The sequence below is a fragment of the Microtus oregoni genome, unplaced genomic scaffold, assembly GCF_018167655.1.
Source record: "Microtus oregoni isolate MIOR12 unplaced genomic scaffold, Mior012 000036F_ref0000092, whole genome shotgun sequence".
Lineage (NCBI taxonomy): Eukaryota > Metazoa > Chordata > Mammalia > Rodentia > Cricetidae > Microtus > Microtus oregoni.
Genome location: NW_024543095.1, coordinates 8885993 through 8903643, shown reverse-complemented (window position 1 = coordinate 8903643; position 17651 = coordinate 8885993). Strand labels below are relative to the sequence as shown.

Genomic DNA, 17651 nt, shown 5'->3' with positions numbered 1-17651 from the left:
CAAAGTTCTCCCGCTAGATGTCCCAATCAAGCAGGAAGAAACCCAAATAAAGACCTATTTATACACCACGGAAGAATGCAGGGAAACCCATCTCAGGCAAAAGCTCGAGTTGGCAAGTGAACACCACCCACATCTCAATGGCTATTCTCATGGCTACTAGCTATTATCTAGCAAGCTAGACAAGAAGAGATAAGGCAAGGTCTGGAACAGGATTTAACGCTCGATACCATCGTCTGGAAATGAAGAAACAAATGCAGGTACAATACACAATGTCCACTCAGTCCATAGTAAACTGGATAACAGTTTCACAGATAGGAAAAAAGGGCTATGCGGGGATGGTGTAAAAAGCAAACTATTACAGAAAATTAAAAAGTAAGTCCTTATTGGTAGGGATCAGTGACTTGGGGTATTAAACCCAGAATCCGGAAAACCACGTCATAATGATTTTTCACGTTGTATGCTATCATCTGGGAGTATACAACATTCAGCAGACTTATCAATGAATAAATACTGACCGGAATTTACTTGGGAGTTTACAACATTCAGCAGACTTATCAATGAATAAATACTGACTGGAATCAAACCATTCGGTGTCATTCTGGAAGACTGTCCTTGTAAATGTGGAACAGCATGCAGACAAAGAAAGGTGACAGAAATATCTGCTGGAGGAAATGACGAGGGGTCCCAATCTCTAGAATACATTCACTGAGTCGGAGGGTTATGGGCTCATGCTCCCAAGCCTTCGGTAGAATATGAAAAGGAAGGTGGAAGTTTCTAGAAACTCCTAGAGGCACCTTCCCAAGCTTCAGCACTGGCCTGTACTTTGAAAACAGGTTAAGTGAAGATGTATTGCATCACAGAGAGACCAAAAGGCTCAGTCAGTAGTCAGTACAGCCGGAGGTTTGGTCCTGGCAGTATCATTGCATCCTTCTAACTTGAGGTACCTTGGGCAGCCCCCCCACCAGACACACTTTTGTGCCCTGGCAGTTATGTTTCTTTAAATTCATTGGCTCCTTGAGGAAACTCCCTGGCAAGTGAAAACAGCAGCGAAGGTGGAAGAATGCGGAGAATCTGGCTGCTGCCTGCAGTCATGAGGAAGAGCAGCAATTACTCAGCTCTCCCCAATGTCAGAGGCAGAAAGGAGCCTGTGAATCGGGGCGAGTTTTGACCTGTCTTTGCCCAAGCTTCTCCCTCTGAGGTATGTCACCTACCTACCTTGGGCCCAGCATAACTGTAATAATTAACAGAGCAAATGAGAAACGAAGAAAGAATGAAAGCAGCAGGCCAGCGCAGACTTGGGTGGTGAAGATTAGAACACGGTTTACAGTGACAGATTGCAGGCATCTCACAGATGTCACTAATGCCCCTATAATGACGTTTTTGCTGTCATCCGATGTGTCCCGATAAATACAGCCAGAGCAGACTTCTTGGAGTTTTCCTGCTGAGCCTCCAGTTTCCAGCACCTGGTTGGGCATCAGGTGGATGGCCTCTACTCTTCTTTCCCTCTGTAAACACGAGCTAATACCTGATCCTTGGCCAGCACTTCTGGGTCATAAAAGCTCAGATCTTGTGACCAAAGAACAGCCTTGGGAACCCATCTGATTTCATCCCCCTGCTTCGGACAGGGAACCGCCTAATTTCCTTGTGACAAATGAAGACAAAGTGAAGCACTGCGTAGTTACAGGGCTTTAAGTCACGGAGCTGTTTGGATGATGAAGAAAGATCCAGAAGCCGTGACGATTTTCTTTTCTCCTTTAGTACCCTGCTCTCATACATAAGAATCTGGTGATATCTACCCCTGGGAAAAGCCTCAAAACCGTTCTGAAACAAGCCAGGACATAAACAGGTACATTCACACAGCGATTAAAAGACGGGTCATTTGGCCTTTCATTTTAAGTCATAGGTAGTGGTAAGAATGTTCCTAAAACCTGCCTGAAAATATACCAGCTTGGGTTCTTAAAAAGCACACAGCGTCCCCACTCAAGTCATGGAGAGATCCTTCTACATTGATTGGCAGAGACAGGATGGTCTGAAACCCCACCCCTTTACCTCACCTGGTTCATACCTTCAAACAAACAATCTCCCAAGAGCAGGTGGAACGAGACATAAACTTCATGCTAGATATGCATAATGATAAACTCCCATTCTGGGGGATGGAGCCCTGGGTCCTTATTCTTGACAAGCAAAGAGGCTAAGGGGAGGGGGGACTAAATAGTTCTTGCTACTGTCTGGTTCAGTTGGAACATCCTCCAGGCAGATTCGCCTCTTTCTGACAGGTCTTCTGGAATCTCAGAGAGGTGTCACAATCCTTCAGCATCTAGACATCTTTGGTTTAAACACAACTGGGAACCCTTTTTTTTTCTATGGCCTTTGGACGTGAAGTTGGGTAAGTTCCCTCCAGGAAGTGGGGCTCTGCCAGCTCAGGTTTCATCCTGCCCTGCCAGAAATTCCTTTCTGTCTTGAATCTGAGATGTTTGTTTATGAATTTTGTTTTGAAATGCTAAACAAGACAGACACAGTCTCTATTCACAGCTTACAGTCGGAAAGAAAAAATCAGAAACAAACAAACAAAACCCCATTCGGGACAGCTGGTTGCTAAAGGCTTAATTCACTAACTTTTAGAGTAGTCAAAAGTTAGTGTCAAATCCTCAGGAATTAGAAATAAAACTAATGACACTCTTAAGATGGGGCCAGCCCTTAATTTCCTTTATTTATGGGTGTTTTGTCTGTACATATAAATGCATGCCTGGTGCCCACTAAGAACCCTGAAACTGGAATTACAAGACAGCTGTGAGCCACCGTGTGGGTGCTGGGAATCAAAGCCAGGTCCTCTGGAAGAACAGCTAATGCTCTTAACCACTGTGTAGTCTCTCCAGCCCCTTCATTTCCTTTCTTCCATACTCGGAAGACAAGTGTTTTCAGAATGTTTCTAATCAGAATGTTATACTTGGGTGTGACTAGAATTGACATAGAAGAAAACCCTGATGTTTTGTAGGATCTTTTTTCTTCTCATTTTGATTACAGGTTACATGCTTGAATACCAACACTCCTGATAAAAGACAGAGGACATCTCAATGAACGGTGCTAACAGAGTGTCTGGGGAAAAGAATTCCAGTTTCTGCTATGTTATGAAGTTTGGTGTCCACATGATTCAACTCTAAATTACTGATATGAGTTTACTTCCATTAGGTTCTTCCTCCTTGCTCCACAACAGCCAATAGGAAGTATTCATCGCGGGAACTCTGAGCTAATGTTTATTTATCTACTAAATGGCACTCATTTCTAGGCAAGAAGGAGGGACACACAGTTAACAATTGCCATATTGTGGGGCCACACCTACACTGTGTGTCAGATATTTTAATCGTGGAATGCTTGCCCCTTCCCTTGTGACATACTCTCCATAGCCCCAGCAGGCCAATCTGTGGTAACCCTGAGGTACTCACTCTCCTCAAAGGACACCACATTCAAGACAGAGAGAGACCTGGCCCTGGGTCTTGAGACAACACCTCCTACCTTGTGACCTTTCAAAAGATATGAGTTTGAAAACTTCTTTCAAAGTAAGGATTCAAAGCACAGAGCAAAGCAGACGTTCACATTCCACCAAACTCCACGGGGCCTAGAAATTAGGGTTACCCTAGGCCAAGCCAAGGAACACCTTGTTCTCTGGACTATAGAGTCATTTTCTCTGGGACAAACATTTGAGAGCAGAATTGCCATCCTCAGCCTCCCGTGGAAAGAGTATGTGTGGAGGAGGTGTGAGTATATCCACAAACCTGACTTCTGAATTTACACGCAGGGAAAGCCAACAATGATGAAAATAAAAAAGGATGCAAATTAGAATTACTATTAGTTATTTTTTTTAAAAAAAAATCTACCACGGGCAGTATTTAGTACTTAAGTGTAAGCATATAATCTTAGAACACGCCTATCTGCGCAATATCCTACAGTATATATTCACATTTGTTATCGCTAATCTCCACTGCAATTTCCTGATGGAAGCTCACTGCACTCCAGGTTTCCATGAGAAAACCAAAGCCATGGAACACTAGTCAAGGTTGGTCTCGCAGTTAAAAACTGAGTCAAGATATAAACATTGGCTGTACCTACGCTCAAGACCTACTTTTGGTGGTGGTGGTGATGGACAAGAATGAGCTGAAAGAAAGAGAAGACACTCCTGGGTGGGGCAGAACCGTCTGTTCCTGGCGGTCAGAGGACAAATTAGAGGCCTCTCACCTGCTCCGGTGTGCTCGGTACATCCCTAGCTCAGGTTTCCCTGTCTAGGACTGCCCCGACCAATGAACAGCCCCAGGCCTCTCTACCCATCATTAAACCATGACCTCTACGGCAGCACGGGTCCTCTCTTATTTACTGTGATTGAAATACAATTGTCATAGCAGGTGACAGTTTTCAGATACCCTTATACATCAACTTCACACTACAAAAGCTGTGTACTGGGAACTGTTGCGGGAGGTCCTCCCAATCCTGGTTGCGCAGAGGACTGTTGTTTGAGACTGTGATCTGTAAGTTTTTTCCCCTTTAAATAAATATCACCCTATTAATCATAATTCCAAACTGGTGTGGCATTGTTTGTGACTTACGCCTTCAGGGAAGGATCCTAGGACTAACCCTACAGTCCCCACAGGAGAGTGGCCACCACCAGGGTCCACCCCAGGAATCCTGGATCAGAGTCTGCTGTTTGCTGAGGTGTGGGGGTCAGGGCCGTGCACATGTTTGACATGTGCCCTGCCACCAAGCTATAATCTCTCGTCACCAAAGCTGCATTTTTAATAAGCTCCCAGGTGACCATGGGCTGTTAAACCTCCAGAAGCCCAGTTTTACAGAAAAGGGTATCGGGATTTTATAATGCAGAAACCAGAGCTACAGCAGATGCCCGTTAAACAATTTGTGGACAGATGTTTCTCTGGCTAGCTGGAGCTCCCTAACTTAATAGGGAAACGACAGAACCAGAAAGAGGGTAAAATAGGTTATTCTAGAAAGGAATGGGCTGTTTACACTTCTGGCTTTGAGGTTTGTATCAAGCACAGCAGCAGGTGGGCCTAGAGTTAGCAAGGTGATGAGTGAGGGGGTGGTGAGCTGTGCCAACATACGTCGTCTCCTTAGTTCAAGGCTATGCTAACCACCAGAGTGACACCTGCCCCTCACCCCCCCCACACACACCTGAGGAACTATCTGCAAAATCTTTAAGAATATAACATAAAAGAAAATGTACATTACTGATTCGAGGGTGCTTGCCTCTCCCCCCTCCTCCCCAGATGAAATACTAGCCCACAGGGAAAGAAAAAAAAAAGAGCTAAATATACAATTACAACGAGGCAACACAAAGAATTTTAGATTTCCTATTTACACAAAATATACAAACTCTGCAGTCATTATTTAGAGGTGGCACAACCAGCTGGTCTCAAGTTTATCTGGCTGCACCGGTGCTGCTGGGGGATGGCAGGAGGCGAAAGAACTTGAACCTACCATAGAAATCCCACCCTCTTACTCCCAGCAGGCACTGAGGAACCAGAAGATTAGGTGGAGGGAGGAAATGAGCCCAGGTCATGTTAGACTTGCATGAGCTGAGAAGGGAAGCCTTGCTGGATGTCAACTGTTTTCCGCCCTGCTGTTTCCTGGGGACTGGGGGGAGTTCTTAGGACAACCCTATGATTAACCCCAAAAACACAGACTCAGGAGAGGATTCCACACAAGCTACCAAGTTCCTGACCTTCACGTTCATCAACTACAGCAGGGGCATTTCTTGACTTCAGAATAAAATGGGGGCTGGAGTGGGGAGATAAGGACTTGAAATGTGTTCACTTTGAAACAAACAAAGAAAAATAGAATCCTTAAAAAAAACATATTTTTTTCATCCATGTGGGCCCCAAACAGACACTTAAGAGTTCTGTTTTTCGAGTCTGGTTTTACCCCAGGCATTTTCAGACCCAGGCCAGCTGGCCTTGGTGAGTTCCCGATAGAACATCCCCATTGTCTCAGTGTGTGGGTGCACCCCTCGCAGTCCTGAGTTCCTTGCTCGTGCTCTCTCTTCTTCTGCTCCTGATTTGGACCTTGAGATTTCTGTCCGGTGCTCCAATGTTTGGATGCTCACCTTACTAGACCTGGATGGAGGTGGGTGGTCCTTGGACTTCCCACAGGGCAGGGAACCCTGATTGCTCTTTGGGCTGATGAGGGAGGGGGACTTAATTAGGGGAGGGGGAGGAAAATGGGAGGCGGTGGCGGGGAAGAGACAGAAATCTTTAATAAATAAATTAATTAATTAAAAAAAAAGAATTCTGTTTTTACCCCGAGGGCATCCTTAAACAGGTGTAGTTTGGCATGCCTCTGTCCATCGATGGAGAACGGTCTATTTAGGACAGAGGTCTCAGATCTGACCAGGCCAATGGCAGGAGAGTGGGAGCAGGTAAGAGGGAGATTCCACCCACTTCACTGCCCACATTCTGGTGCAGGCTTAGCGTAAGACAGAGCAAAGAAAAAAACCCACAAAAGGAAACCTACCATCGTGAACCACAGCTAGAGAAGTAGTAAAAATGCAGGCTCCTTCTCAAGTGTTGGAAACACTCCGACACCTTATTGCAGGGGCTCGAAAGAGACCAGGAAGGCTACCACTTCGGAACCCCTGATTCTTATGGTAACAAATCTAACCCATAAGCCCAGCAAGTGAGACTACAGAATCAAACACCATCTTTACTTGATTTGAACTTCCAGTTCCAACCACCTTTTCTGGGTGGAGGGAGGTCTGTCTTATCTCGACTAAAGGAGCACACAGCAGTGGTTCTCAACCCCCCTCATGCTCAGACCCTTTAATACAGCTCGTGTTGTGCAGACCCTCAACCATAAAATTATTTTCCTTGCTATTTTATAACTGTAATCTTGCTGTTATGAATCATAATGTAAATATCTGATATGCCAGATAGCTGATAGGAGATATCCAGAGGGGCTGTGACCCACAGGTTGAGAACTAAAGTACAGAATGGAGCCTATCCCTGAAGGATCCCCAGGCGCCCTGGCTTCCTTCTCCTCCTGTAGACAGCCTTGTAAACAGCAGGGGGAAAAGAAAAAAAAATCGATGAACGGGTGATTGATTTCAGGGCCAAAGTGAGGCTGGTCTTTGAAAACGATGCTTTGGAGAATTAGACCTCGAAGACGACAGGAATCCATGCCACATGCTACTCGACCACGCCTTTCTCTAAGAATTAAACAGCCTAGACTGAGATGTCTCCAAAATCCTTACACGAAATGTACCATCTGGAACATGGGGCAACAACCGTAACAACGTGCCTGGCTTTGCCAAACATGTCTACCTTCCTCGCATCTCACCACCTCCCACCCCGCCTCGTTTACAGCTGAAGGCTTCGTTGTCATCTCTGGCACCATTTCCTGAGTTAAACACACCCACATTTTTCAGGAATTTCACAATTAATCTCTGGAATGTGTTTTGGATCATTCTTCAAAGGATGATATAGTTGTGCTAAGACGAATTCAATGGTTTTTTTTTTCTCCTTTTCTCATCCCTTACTTAGCCTTTAGTCCACCCACTTTCTGGGGTCATCATCTTATCTGAATCTTCATAGTGCCTGCACCCTGCATCTCCCAGACACCTCCCCATGTCCCCTGGATAGGAACTGAACCATGGAGAACAGAAACCTGTACCGAATCTCCCAATAGCTCCTATAAATAACCGTAATATCCAGAGTTTGGTGGTTGTTCACTTTTCTTCATGAATGAAGCTGTCTGGGGCAGGTGGTTGCTCAACTGGTAAAGGCGCTTGCTGCCAAGCCTGACACCCTGAGTTCAAACCCCAGGACCCACAGGGGAGTAGGAGAGAACCTCTGGCATCCATACAAGCACACACCGTGGCACTCTGTATGCACGCTCACTCTATAGACACACACACTCACACACAAACTCTCTCACAGACACACTAAGATGTTTTATAAATGAACGTGACTTCTGCTTACGAATGGACCCCCAACACACTGCTTTCAGGGTTCCCTGGTTTACTGTTAACCACGCATTACCAGCAGCAAATTATCTACATTCCTGCTGGTTTTGCCTTTCTGTTCTCCGGTATGCAACTCATTTGTTCTCTGCCAAGTGTTTTATGTGACCGGACTCCTTAACCACAGGGAGACTTCTATAAGCCTGGCAGTCAAAATGAAGGTCATTTCTGTCCTGTCATTTGTGTACGTACAGTGAAGAGTCGGTCCTGTAGGTCTGGTCAATATTTACTCTGAGGAGGAATTAATTACTTCCTTGTTTACTCAAGTTGGTTTCTCTTCCCATACATATTTTGCACGCCCTCTACTTGCCTTTCTCTATGGCATGAAAGCATAGACGCTACCTAACGACTTCTGAGGTAGAAAATGAAACCCATGCATTGCTGACAAACAACAGTCTGGAACCCTGGCTTTGACAAGTTGCTCTAACTTCAGTATAGAAGCATTAACTTTGACCCACCTCTCTTTGACTTCATTAGGAAAAAATCTATACTCTCAACTTCCCATCCTCTCCGGGAGTAAAAAGGGCAGTGTCCGTGTGCCTCAGGACCAGCCAAACATTTTGGTATGTCTGCCTGGTCCTGGGCAACTGCTCTCTGGGGCCTTCCCTCACATCCCCCATGCTCTCCACGCAGGCATAAGAGGCTACTGACTGTCCCAGGGGACAAGGAAAGAAACTGGAACGTCACAAAAACAGTTCAGAACACAAAACCTTGCTCTCTGCTTTAAGTTCCCACCACACAATATTACGTTCTTCCTGCCTCAGTATGGAGCGTGGCAGAGTGGAAGCTAAAGTAACCTGGAAAACGGAGTTATGATAGAGGTACTAATTGGCACTAGTTTTGAAAACAGTGAAGCATCCAGCTCTGTATAGGCTGGGACCACAGCGTGCAAGCTTCAGAAAACGGTGGTGCCCATCTGCAGTCATGGACACCTGACTAAGGCGGCACCGTCTTCAGGGCAAAGCTCTACGGTGGTGTCCACTCCATTCCTAAGCAATCTGTCCACGCAACGCCAAACTCAACCTAACAGCTTCCTCTTCATCTCCCTAAGACAAAGGGAGAAGAAGCCCTGCTTCTTCGCCTTGCCCCACCATCAGTGAGGCATAAAGGAGAAAGCCTCCTTCCCTTAGTTCTAAATTTCTCAGTGTCCCATCAAAATGATCTCTCTGCATAATCTCACTTTATGAGATCTTAAAGTTCAGGTCCCTTAAAGAGCTCTCCCATTCAGAGGTTTAGAAGCCCAACTTGTGTCTTTGGATTGAAGGTGATTTCCCCGGAGACAGACGCCTGCCCAAGAACAGTCCAGCTAGGATTCTGTATCAGGAACACCAATGGGAAAAGAAAGGGCTTCCTCCTACGCACCAGAAGGCACTGGTTAAGACTGGGAGAAAACTTTGGGTACCTGGCTCCATTTTCTTTCATTCAGCTTTCAAATGTGCAAGGTCACTAATTCGGGATTTATTGAATACCAGTCTCAGCGCAGAGAAGACACCTCAGGGTATATGTCACTTGATTCACAGGTCTTGATTCCTCGTCTTTCAGAAATGAATCTTTTTCTTTGGGGTTCTTCTTACGGTTAGGACTGGTCATGTATTTTTAAGGGTCAGCGTGCCATAATAGCCTGAAACAGTGAGCCACGTCTGTAAAAGGGTTCATTCTGGCCACCGACCCAAAACATTCTTGGTGAACTGTGCTTACAAACATAACTCTCCCCTGCCCCCAGCAAAGTCAGTGTGGGAATAACAAAAATTTCTGCAAGCTGACAAGCAGTAATAAAAATTCATACTTAAGCCATGTCTTCGAAAGCAGGTTGATTAGTCATATTTTTATAGCATGAAATATATTTTCTCAGGCTAGCCAACTAAATAAGCTTTCAAAAGATTTTTCATTAACAGATACAACCAGTAGGGGTCATTTTAGTGCAAAAAATGCGGTCCATGAGACTTTGAACATGAATAAAATAAAGCCATTCCTATTCATGTGAGTTATGATAAAAACACATGAATTTCTGAATAAAAATGGAAACTGAGGGAACCACCGGCCATTGAGAAATTTTATGCAAAGTTACAGAAAAAAAAATAAAAAATAAAAATGGGGGTGGGAGCACCTCCTAGATAATTAGTGACTTGGAAAGAGTCCTCTAATCCTGAAAAAAAAAAAGGAAAAAGGGTTCCTCAGTTAACTTATGTGTTCCATACATTTTATATTGATGTGAAAAATTCTAAAATTTTAGACACACGGTTGAAAAGGCCTCTCTAAATCTAGCCATGACATCATGCCAGAAAACACTGTCTCTTTTACCTTGGTTTCATGGGTTTAAGATTCTATTTGGCTGCTGCTTGTAGTGAAGGAAGGAAAAAGGGAAGAAGGCAAGAAAGGAGGAGAGGGAGGGTGGGAGGGGGGGGGTTGGGGTGCACCCACAGCATTGAGCTACAAACAGGCCTGCTAAATGAAATGTCTTTCCAGAGAACACTAATTGAAATACAATCATGTCAAGAAACCCTTCCAAGCATTTTCAAGGCCAACAGTCATTGCACCTGGTGTTACCAGGGGTAAGGCAGGCGTGCGGGATGGATCATTTCAGAGGAATGACAGGCTCCCCAACAAACTGCCAAAATCATTCCTTACTGTGACTTGGGGTGTTGCTGCCAAAACACTTGATTACTGTCAATGCTCCCCCAAGCATTTCCTCCACCAGAAACACATGAAAAAAAACAAACAAGGGTCACACTCTCCTGAGCCTTCCAAAGTCCTCACTGCCCTGTACTTTCCACCGGATTTAATCAGGCTCCTCCTCCTTTACATTTCTGCCTGAGGCTGGGTCAAGTGATGCACTCCACGCGGCAGGGTTCAGAGAAGCACCTAGCACCTTTTAGTCTAAGTCATTCAGAACGCCTAAAGTCAAAACATGAAATTCTATCAGTCTGTCTGATGACCATTTTCCCTGAGCTGAGAAACAAACCCACGTTGTAAAAGGACACCAGGCGGGTCGTTTCTGGGTGTCAGGAAAATGAGGGCACTATCCAAAAGGAACACAGCCCTTCACTCATTACTGCCCACTAGCTTCCAAATCAGGAAGGCCTCCCCGATTTTCCACTAACTGTCCTATACCTTAAAACCATGGGTAAAAATAAACGCGTGTGCGTGTTTAAAGAGTTATTGCAGCACCCAAGCCTTTTAATACACCCACTTTTGTCCCTAAGGTTGTCATCTCCTTTTCAGTAGCCCAGCACAACAAGCACACACACACACACACACACACACACACACACACACACACAAGGATGCTTCAGGATAAACCAGTGTCCCAGGGGCTGGCTGACAACGGGGAAAGCAGCGGGCAGCTGTTCTCCCTAGGCACTACCCCAGAAAGATTGCTGACCCCTGCTCACTCATAGGATACCAGGAACAACGTCGTGGGCCCCCCAAAGTCTGAGCTCTAAGTAAGCAAAGGATCCCACTAGTACCAGACAATCCAGTCCATTAGCAAAATAAAAGAACTGATTACATCTCTTTAAACCTCAAACACACCAGGCATCCTGAGGCAGAAGTAGAGCCACATGCGTTTGGAGGCCCACTAATTCCCAGCCACGGAGGCTCCACTATCAATGCCCAGCACATCTCCACACCGCGTTACACAATGCACCACGGCGAAGCCAATAGAGCAGACTCTGCTGTCAAACAAACAAAAAGACATCAGCACCAGCTCAGGAAACACGCGGATGCTGGATCGTGAAAGGAAACCTCTTGTAGTGAGCCATAACTTTTCAATCCTGATGCAGCCCCCACCCCACCCCCTTTCGCCGTCCAGAAGAGTAAGCCTTTGACCGTTTCCAATACGCAAATAAATGAGTAACCACCATGTGTAACTTCGCCTGGGCTGACATATTCCGGAGCTGAAATTGATTTATTACGCGAAGGAGGAGGAAGGAGGTGAAGGAAGAGCGCAAAGAAAAAAATAGAGTCACACAGGGAGTGTTAAGCTGGAGCACAGGTCTACTCCGCTATCGGAAGCCGGCTGCGCCTACTGCATACAACCCTGGGTGCCACACTGCGCTATGCAAGCAGGGTCGCAGGGGCGGACTCCCCGAGGGGCTCGCGTGTGCCAGCCTCCGCAGTGTCCCCCGAACGCTGCACCGCGGCCCAGGGCGTGGAAGGGCCACCCAGTGTAAGACCAGATCTCTGCACGTGTGCGTGTCTATGCGGGGTTGAGAGGAGCTCACCCACGAAACCCAACCTCGCCCGCCGCTGGGCCGGCATCTAGGGCAGCCTCCCGGAGAAAGCGACGGTCCCTCCTCCCCAGCAACCCTCTCTCCTCTGGGAAAAGTATCAGGCAAACTTTGTTCGGCGCGGGCCAGGTGGGAGGGGGCGCGCGGCAGGGCGGCCGTACCTTCGCAGACGCCCACTTCGTACTCGGTGATGGAGTCGCCATTGAGCGGGGGGCGGATGACACAGCGCAGCCCCCGGTCGCAGGCTCCATGGAGCCCATAGGCTCCACCGCAGCTCTCGTTCCTCTGGCGGGCGCACATGTAGCAGCAGCCGCAGACGCCCTGCACGATGCTCCCTGGGCAGTTCCGAGGCTCCTCGCACTTGGACTCGTCACAGGGCAGGCAGACCAGCGCCCGGGTGCCTGAGCGCGTCAGCAGCAGCAGCAGCCCCAGCAGCGAGACCGAGAGGTGCCCGCAGCCGGCCAGCCCCCTGCCCCCCGCCACCAAGTACATCCTCCTGCGCCGCCGCCTCCTCCTCCTCGCAGCCGGGCCGGGAGCGGGGCGGGCGCCCTCCCCTGCGCGGGGCACACGCGCCGCCGCCGCCGCACCCGCAGCCCGCGGTCCTCGTGCCCCCCTAGGAGCCCCCGGGGCGCTCCTCCCCTCGCGGGGCGAGGCCCCCGCCGCCCCTGCGGGCCGCGCCGACCCGGAGCCCACGAGCGTTGGCGCCAGCGGCAGCGGTGGCGGGTGGCTTCCCCTCCTCCTTCTCCTTCTCCTCCCGGGCGGGAGGGGGAAAAGAGGAAAAAAAGTTTCCTCGCGGCAGCTCCGGTTCAACCCAAACTTCTGGCGGCGACGGCGGTGGCTTGCGCTCCGCTCTGGAGCAGGGCTGGTGGCTTCCTCTGGTCCTTGGCTCTGCTGCTGAACGCCCGGTCAAGAAGACGGCAGCGCAGCCTCCCGGCCGGTCCCCACCTCCCGAGCCGCCGAGTGGGCGCGGTAGCACAGCAGAAGGTCCGTGGCGTCCGCTCCGTGTGCCCGGCTCGCCTCTCTCCCGCGCCGCTCCTCCGGGCGCTTGTTTATGGCTGGAGCCTCCGCCGCTCCGGCTGCGCCCTCCCCCATCCTACCTCATCCCCCCCCCCCCCGCCCTCCCCGCGCCGCGCGCTGCTCATTGGCTGCCCCCCCACCCTCGGGCCGGCCGGCCCCCTCCCCTCCCCCTCGCCTCCCTCCGGGGCTGCCCGGGCCCTTCCTCCCTCCACGCCTCCTCCTCCTCCCCCTCTCCTTCCTCCGCAGCCCGGCGTACCGAGCCGGCCCCTGCGGCCGGTCATCCGGGCTCGGGCCCGGACCCCGCGAGCGCGCTGCGGCCAGGAATAGGAGACACTCGTAGCGACGTTAGTCCCGGCCGGCACCCGGCCACGAGGGCTAGCCTGGGAGCGCCGTGGGGGCGGGACGGCTGCACCTCGGGGTGTGAGTTTTTTGAGTTCCAGAGAGTGGTGGGGATCCTAGCCCGAGCGATTGCTGCAGCCTAGGCTGGGCACTGGCCGGATCGAACCCCAGGAAAGGGAAGCGAACGCGTGGAATTTCCGCAAACTGGACGAGAATCCATCTTCCACTCGAGCTGGGAATAGACTTTGTAAAAGATATTATGTAATGGAGTCTTGGGAAGCCCGAGACGTCTCCAGCCAAACTGCTGGTGGGTTTGATTGCTTTAAATGGGCTAGGCAAATATTCTGAGCCGGGACAGTGTTGGGGAGGGCTGTAGCTTGAGTTGAATTTTAACGATCCGCGTTCTGTATGTCTGTGCGGAGGTGCTGTATCAAGAAAGGGGTGACTGGAAAGTAACAGAGCTGAATCCTCTGGAGTAAGGCTCAGTACTGGTTTACAAGTCTTGACATGACGCTAGACTAGGAGAGCTTATACATCCTCACATGCCACCTGACACTGCCGTTTTGTTTTTCAAGCTCCTGAGCAAAAGAGGTGGGCTTTCCTTTCCCTCCTCCCATCTTGCCTTCTCTCAAAGATTTATCTTGAGCATATTAATAAAGAAGGTACGTGGCTAAATATTCTTTGCAATGAGCCAAGGAACAACGGAAGAGAGGCACTGTGCACGCGTGGAGGGCTTATCTTCAATCGATTTCACAGAAGATTCCCCCAGTGATGGTTGTGATCACTGATCAGGCTAGAACCAGTAGTCCTTTCGTCGGTTCCTTAGTGCCCCCCCCACAAGGATAAATAAAATACATTAACCAAAAAAAGTGATTTGGATCGTTATGTAAAACAGCTGGTGCCGTGGCAAGTGTGGAGGGGTCTTGGCTGCTTGACATGGTCTTCCTGCAGATAGGTGGCCGCCAGAGAAACCAGGAACATCATGACTAATGGACCTAACCTAGAGTTAATGGCACCAGTGTACGGCAAAAGGAGACTTAGATGCCTTTGGAATCCTGTTTGTGGAACAGATTTGCTCTTGTGGAGAATATTTTTGCTTTAACCATGGTAGTCCTCAACAAAAAAGCCAGAGTCACCAGTGGAACATTCCCCTAACCAATGACATCAGAAAACTATAAACGTTTGTGCTGAAGAGAGGAAATGTTTCATTAATTATACTGATTGTTGAAGAAGGAGGGTAGAGGGAAACTTCAATACTAGGAAGGGGGAGAGAGCACCCCCTTTTCTTGGGAGTTTAAACTGCTTTTGGGGTGACTATTATCCAGGCATTTTGTGGCACATTTCACGTGGTCAAACCAGATCATCCCCAAAGGTTTTCATATCCCGTAGCCCTATAAAAAGTAAAGGGTGAAGTCATTTACAACCTGCTAGGTTTTCTTTTAGCAAGACCAAATATTAAAGAGCATAATAAATGTTTGTGTCTTGTTGCCCAACAAGGCACCAGCACTTCACAGTGGGATTTGCCAACAGACTGTCGTCATTGAACCTTGTTATAACATCCCTTCCACCCCTACAGAGGTTATCTGTACTTCTGTTCAAATGCAAGAATAAAGACATTATTAAAAACATAGCAGATAACACTGCTGGACTCAGGAAAAGCCAAGGTCAGGAAATAGAGAAGAGGCAGAAGTGAAAAGACACTGTAGTCTGAAAGGGGTGTGCTAACCTTTGTCTAAAGTTCCACTCTTCATTTGTACATTTGCTTTTCTTCCCTTTTAGGGCAATATATTAAGAACTGGGAACCACTACAGATCTGAGTATAGACAAGCAGCAAAATGGAGGCCGCTACTCATCCTGCTTGAGACTTCATAGGTAGACAAAATTAGAAGATAGAAATATGGTAAGGAAGATTGACAGATGTAGAAAGGACTAACTTAAAATAATCCAGCTGCATGTGTTCTTTGCCATAGAATTAAGTCGCAGGAGTGAATGGGATTCTTGAGTACAGTAGCTAGTGGCAAGTGAGAAACCTCCAAGGCTTTCCCAGATTATCTGAGACTGGAGCTCAGTCAAAACATTTCTTTCCTGGGATCCTGAAAGGTATAAGGTGTCCAGAAACCGAAGCAATGCCAATATAGAAGAGATCCTGTCATCTTCTATAGGAACCAGACTAAGGGTAAAGAAAGAGGCTAGTTCAGCTTACCGTGGTACGAATAAGGTCCCAACTTAGAAAGTAGGCTGAGAAAGGTGACATGGGCCCTGAAAGATTCAAAATATTAAGAAGCAGGGCTTATATGGAATATGGTTTAATGTCTCTTTCTCGAGAACGCTTAAGGATATTCCCTTATCTGTTCTACAGCGTTCCAAAGTACCTCTCTGGAGGTTGATCATGTTATAACACAATGACTAAGCACCTCTAAACTCAGATTGTCAGCCCATTGGAGAGGCCCATACTTAGAACAGGCTTGAGTTGCAAAGGAGAAGAATTACACGCAAAAAAAGACACTTGGATATTTTGTCTGACCTATCTTTCTTAGTAATCATCTCTAAGCTAAGCACATGGAAGGCACAGTTCAGGAAGGAGAGTGTCTTAGAACCTGGAGCAGTGGGGGGATGACAGTCCCAAAGCAAAAGAAGTTGCTCTTTCCTCAGATGGAGGTCTGGAGGGAAGGGACAGTCCGCCCTCTATTGGCCACTGGGCAGGTTGGAGGAGAACAGGATGCACTGTGAAAATCCAAGTGCCTAGTTGGGGGCCCAGCAGACAGTGGGACAGTGTGTGCACTACACGGAAATACTAGGAGATGCTCCCAAAATGTGTGGAAGAGCTTTGGTCCTGGAGTCACATTTTCTGGGATAGGCATGCTGTTTATGTATCCTTAGAGTGAAAAGAAAAATGTAGATATTGTCTTCTGAGTGAGACTCATGCGTTATTAGAATAGTGTTATACAGTCTGGCATGGTGGTGGCATATGCCTTTAATCCCAGTCCTCGGGAGGCGGGCACAGGCAGATCTCTGTAAGTTCAAGGCCAGCCTGGTCTACAAAGCAAATTCCAGGACAGCTAGAGCTGTTACGCAGAGAAACAACTCAAAAACAAACAAAAAAGAATAGAGTTATACAAGAGAAAAAAAAATCTTTTATTAAAAAAAAAATAGTTGCATACATATTACAGGAAACTATTATGACAGCCATAGGTCAGACTCCCTTTATCCTATTTCTCCTGTCTCCCCGATCCTTAGCTGGCTTTACCATATAAGGATACTGACCAAGTCTAGGATCAGAGAATTTCAGAGATGAAGATAAACTCCTGGACTGAGGGTTCAGCTACCTGTTTTTCCACTTTTGGTCTGATGTCTGGGCTATGCTGTCACCATCCAGCATGTCACACTGAAGGGAGTTCTTGTCTCTTCTGCTTCGTCAGTGTGTGGCAGCTGCTCCGGAGACACTAACTAGATAGGAAGAGCTACACACAGAACACCGGTTCTCTTTAAGGTTCCACCAGATCCTTGCTTTCTCTGTACAAGTTTAAACAGGTGCTTTGCATTCCAAAGCTGTTCTCTCCTCTGTAAGATGAAGACAAGATGAAGACTTTATAGGGTGTTGTATTGGGAAATGCATGTTCTCCTATGCTGTTTTTATTGGGAGAATCTAACTGAATGCATTTCCAAGTTTTGAGCTTGAGAGGGTGACTCATCCAGCATAGCTCCAGGGATTGGCCTGACCGGTAGAGAGGGAGTGAAGAGAAGACAAACACGCAGATGCACAGAAAAGCTAAGACCAAGTGGACAGGAGAAGCTGCAGTCCCTTGAAAGGCCCAGGCTGTAAACAGAGAGAGCAGCCGCAGTGGATATTTTTTGCACACATGATCAACATCTGCACATGGACCAGAGGGATGCTTTCCCGTGCCTCTGAGCCTCATCTGGGGAAGGTTTTGCCATGTCCATGGGTCTGAGACATTGGTCTTTCACACATCTGTGCCCACGTCAGCAACATAACATTCACTCAACTTGACTCTTTCCCAACAAGACAAAATCCTAGCTGTTTATTT

The 17651-nt window shown here is 47.8% G+C and overlaps 1 protein-coding gene across 3 annotated transcripts in view; it reads right to left on the bottom strand.

Moving 5' to 3' along the window:
* Crim1 (cysteine rich transmembrane BMP regulator 1) overlaps positions 1–13333 on the bottom strand; it is a 175720-nt gene extending 162387 nt beyond the window's left edge. For all 3 annotated transcript variants that reach the window (XM_041631123.1, XM_041631124.1, XM_041631125.1), the window contains exon 1: positions 12411–13333. In XM_041631123.1, the coding sequence (XP_041487057.1) occupies positions 12411–12741 (331 nt within the window). In that variant the 5' untranslated portion in view covers positions 12742–13333. The remainder of the gene's footprint in view (positions 1–12410) is intronic.
* Between the last annotated feature and the right edge of the window lie 4318 nt (positions 13334–17651).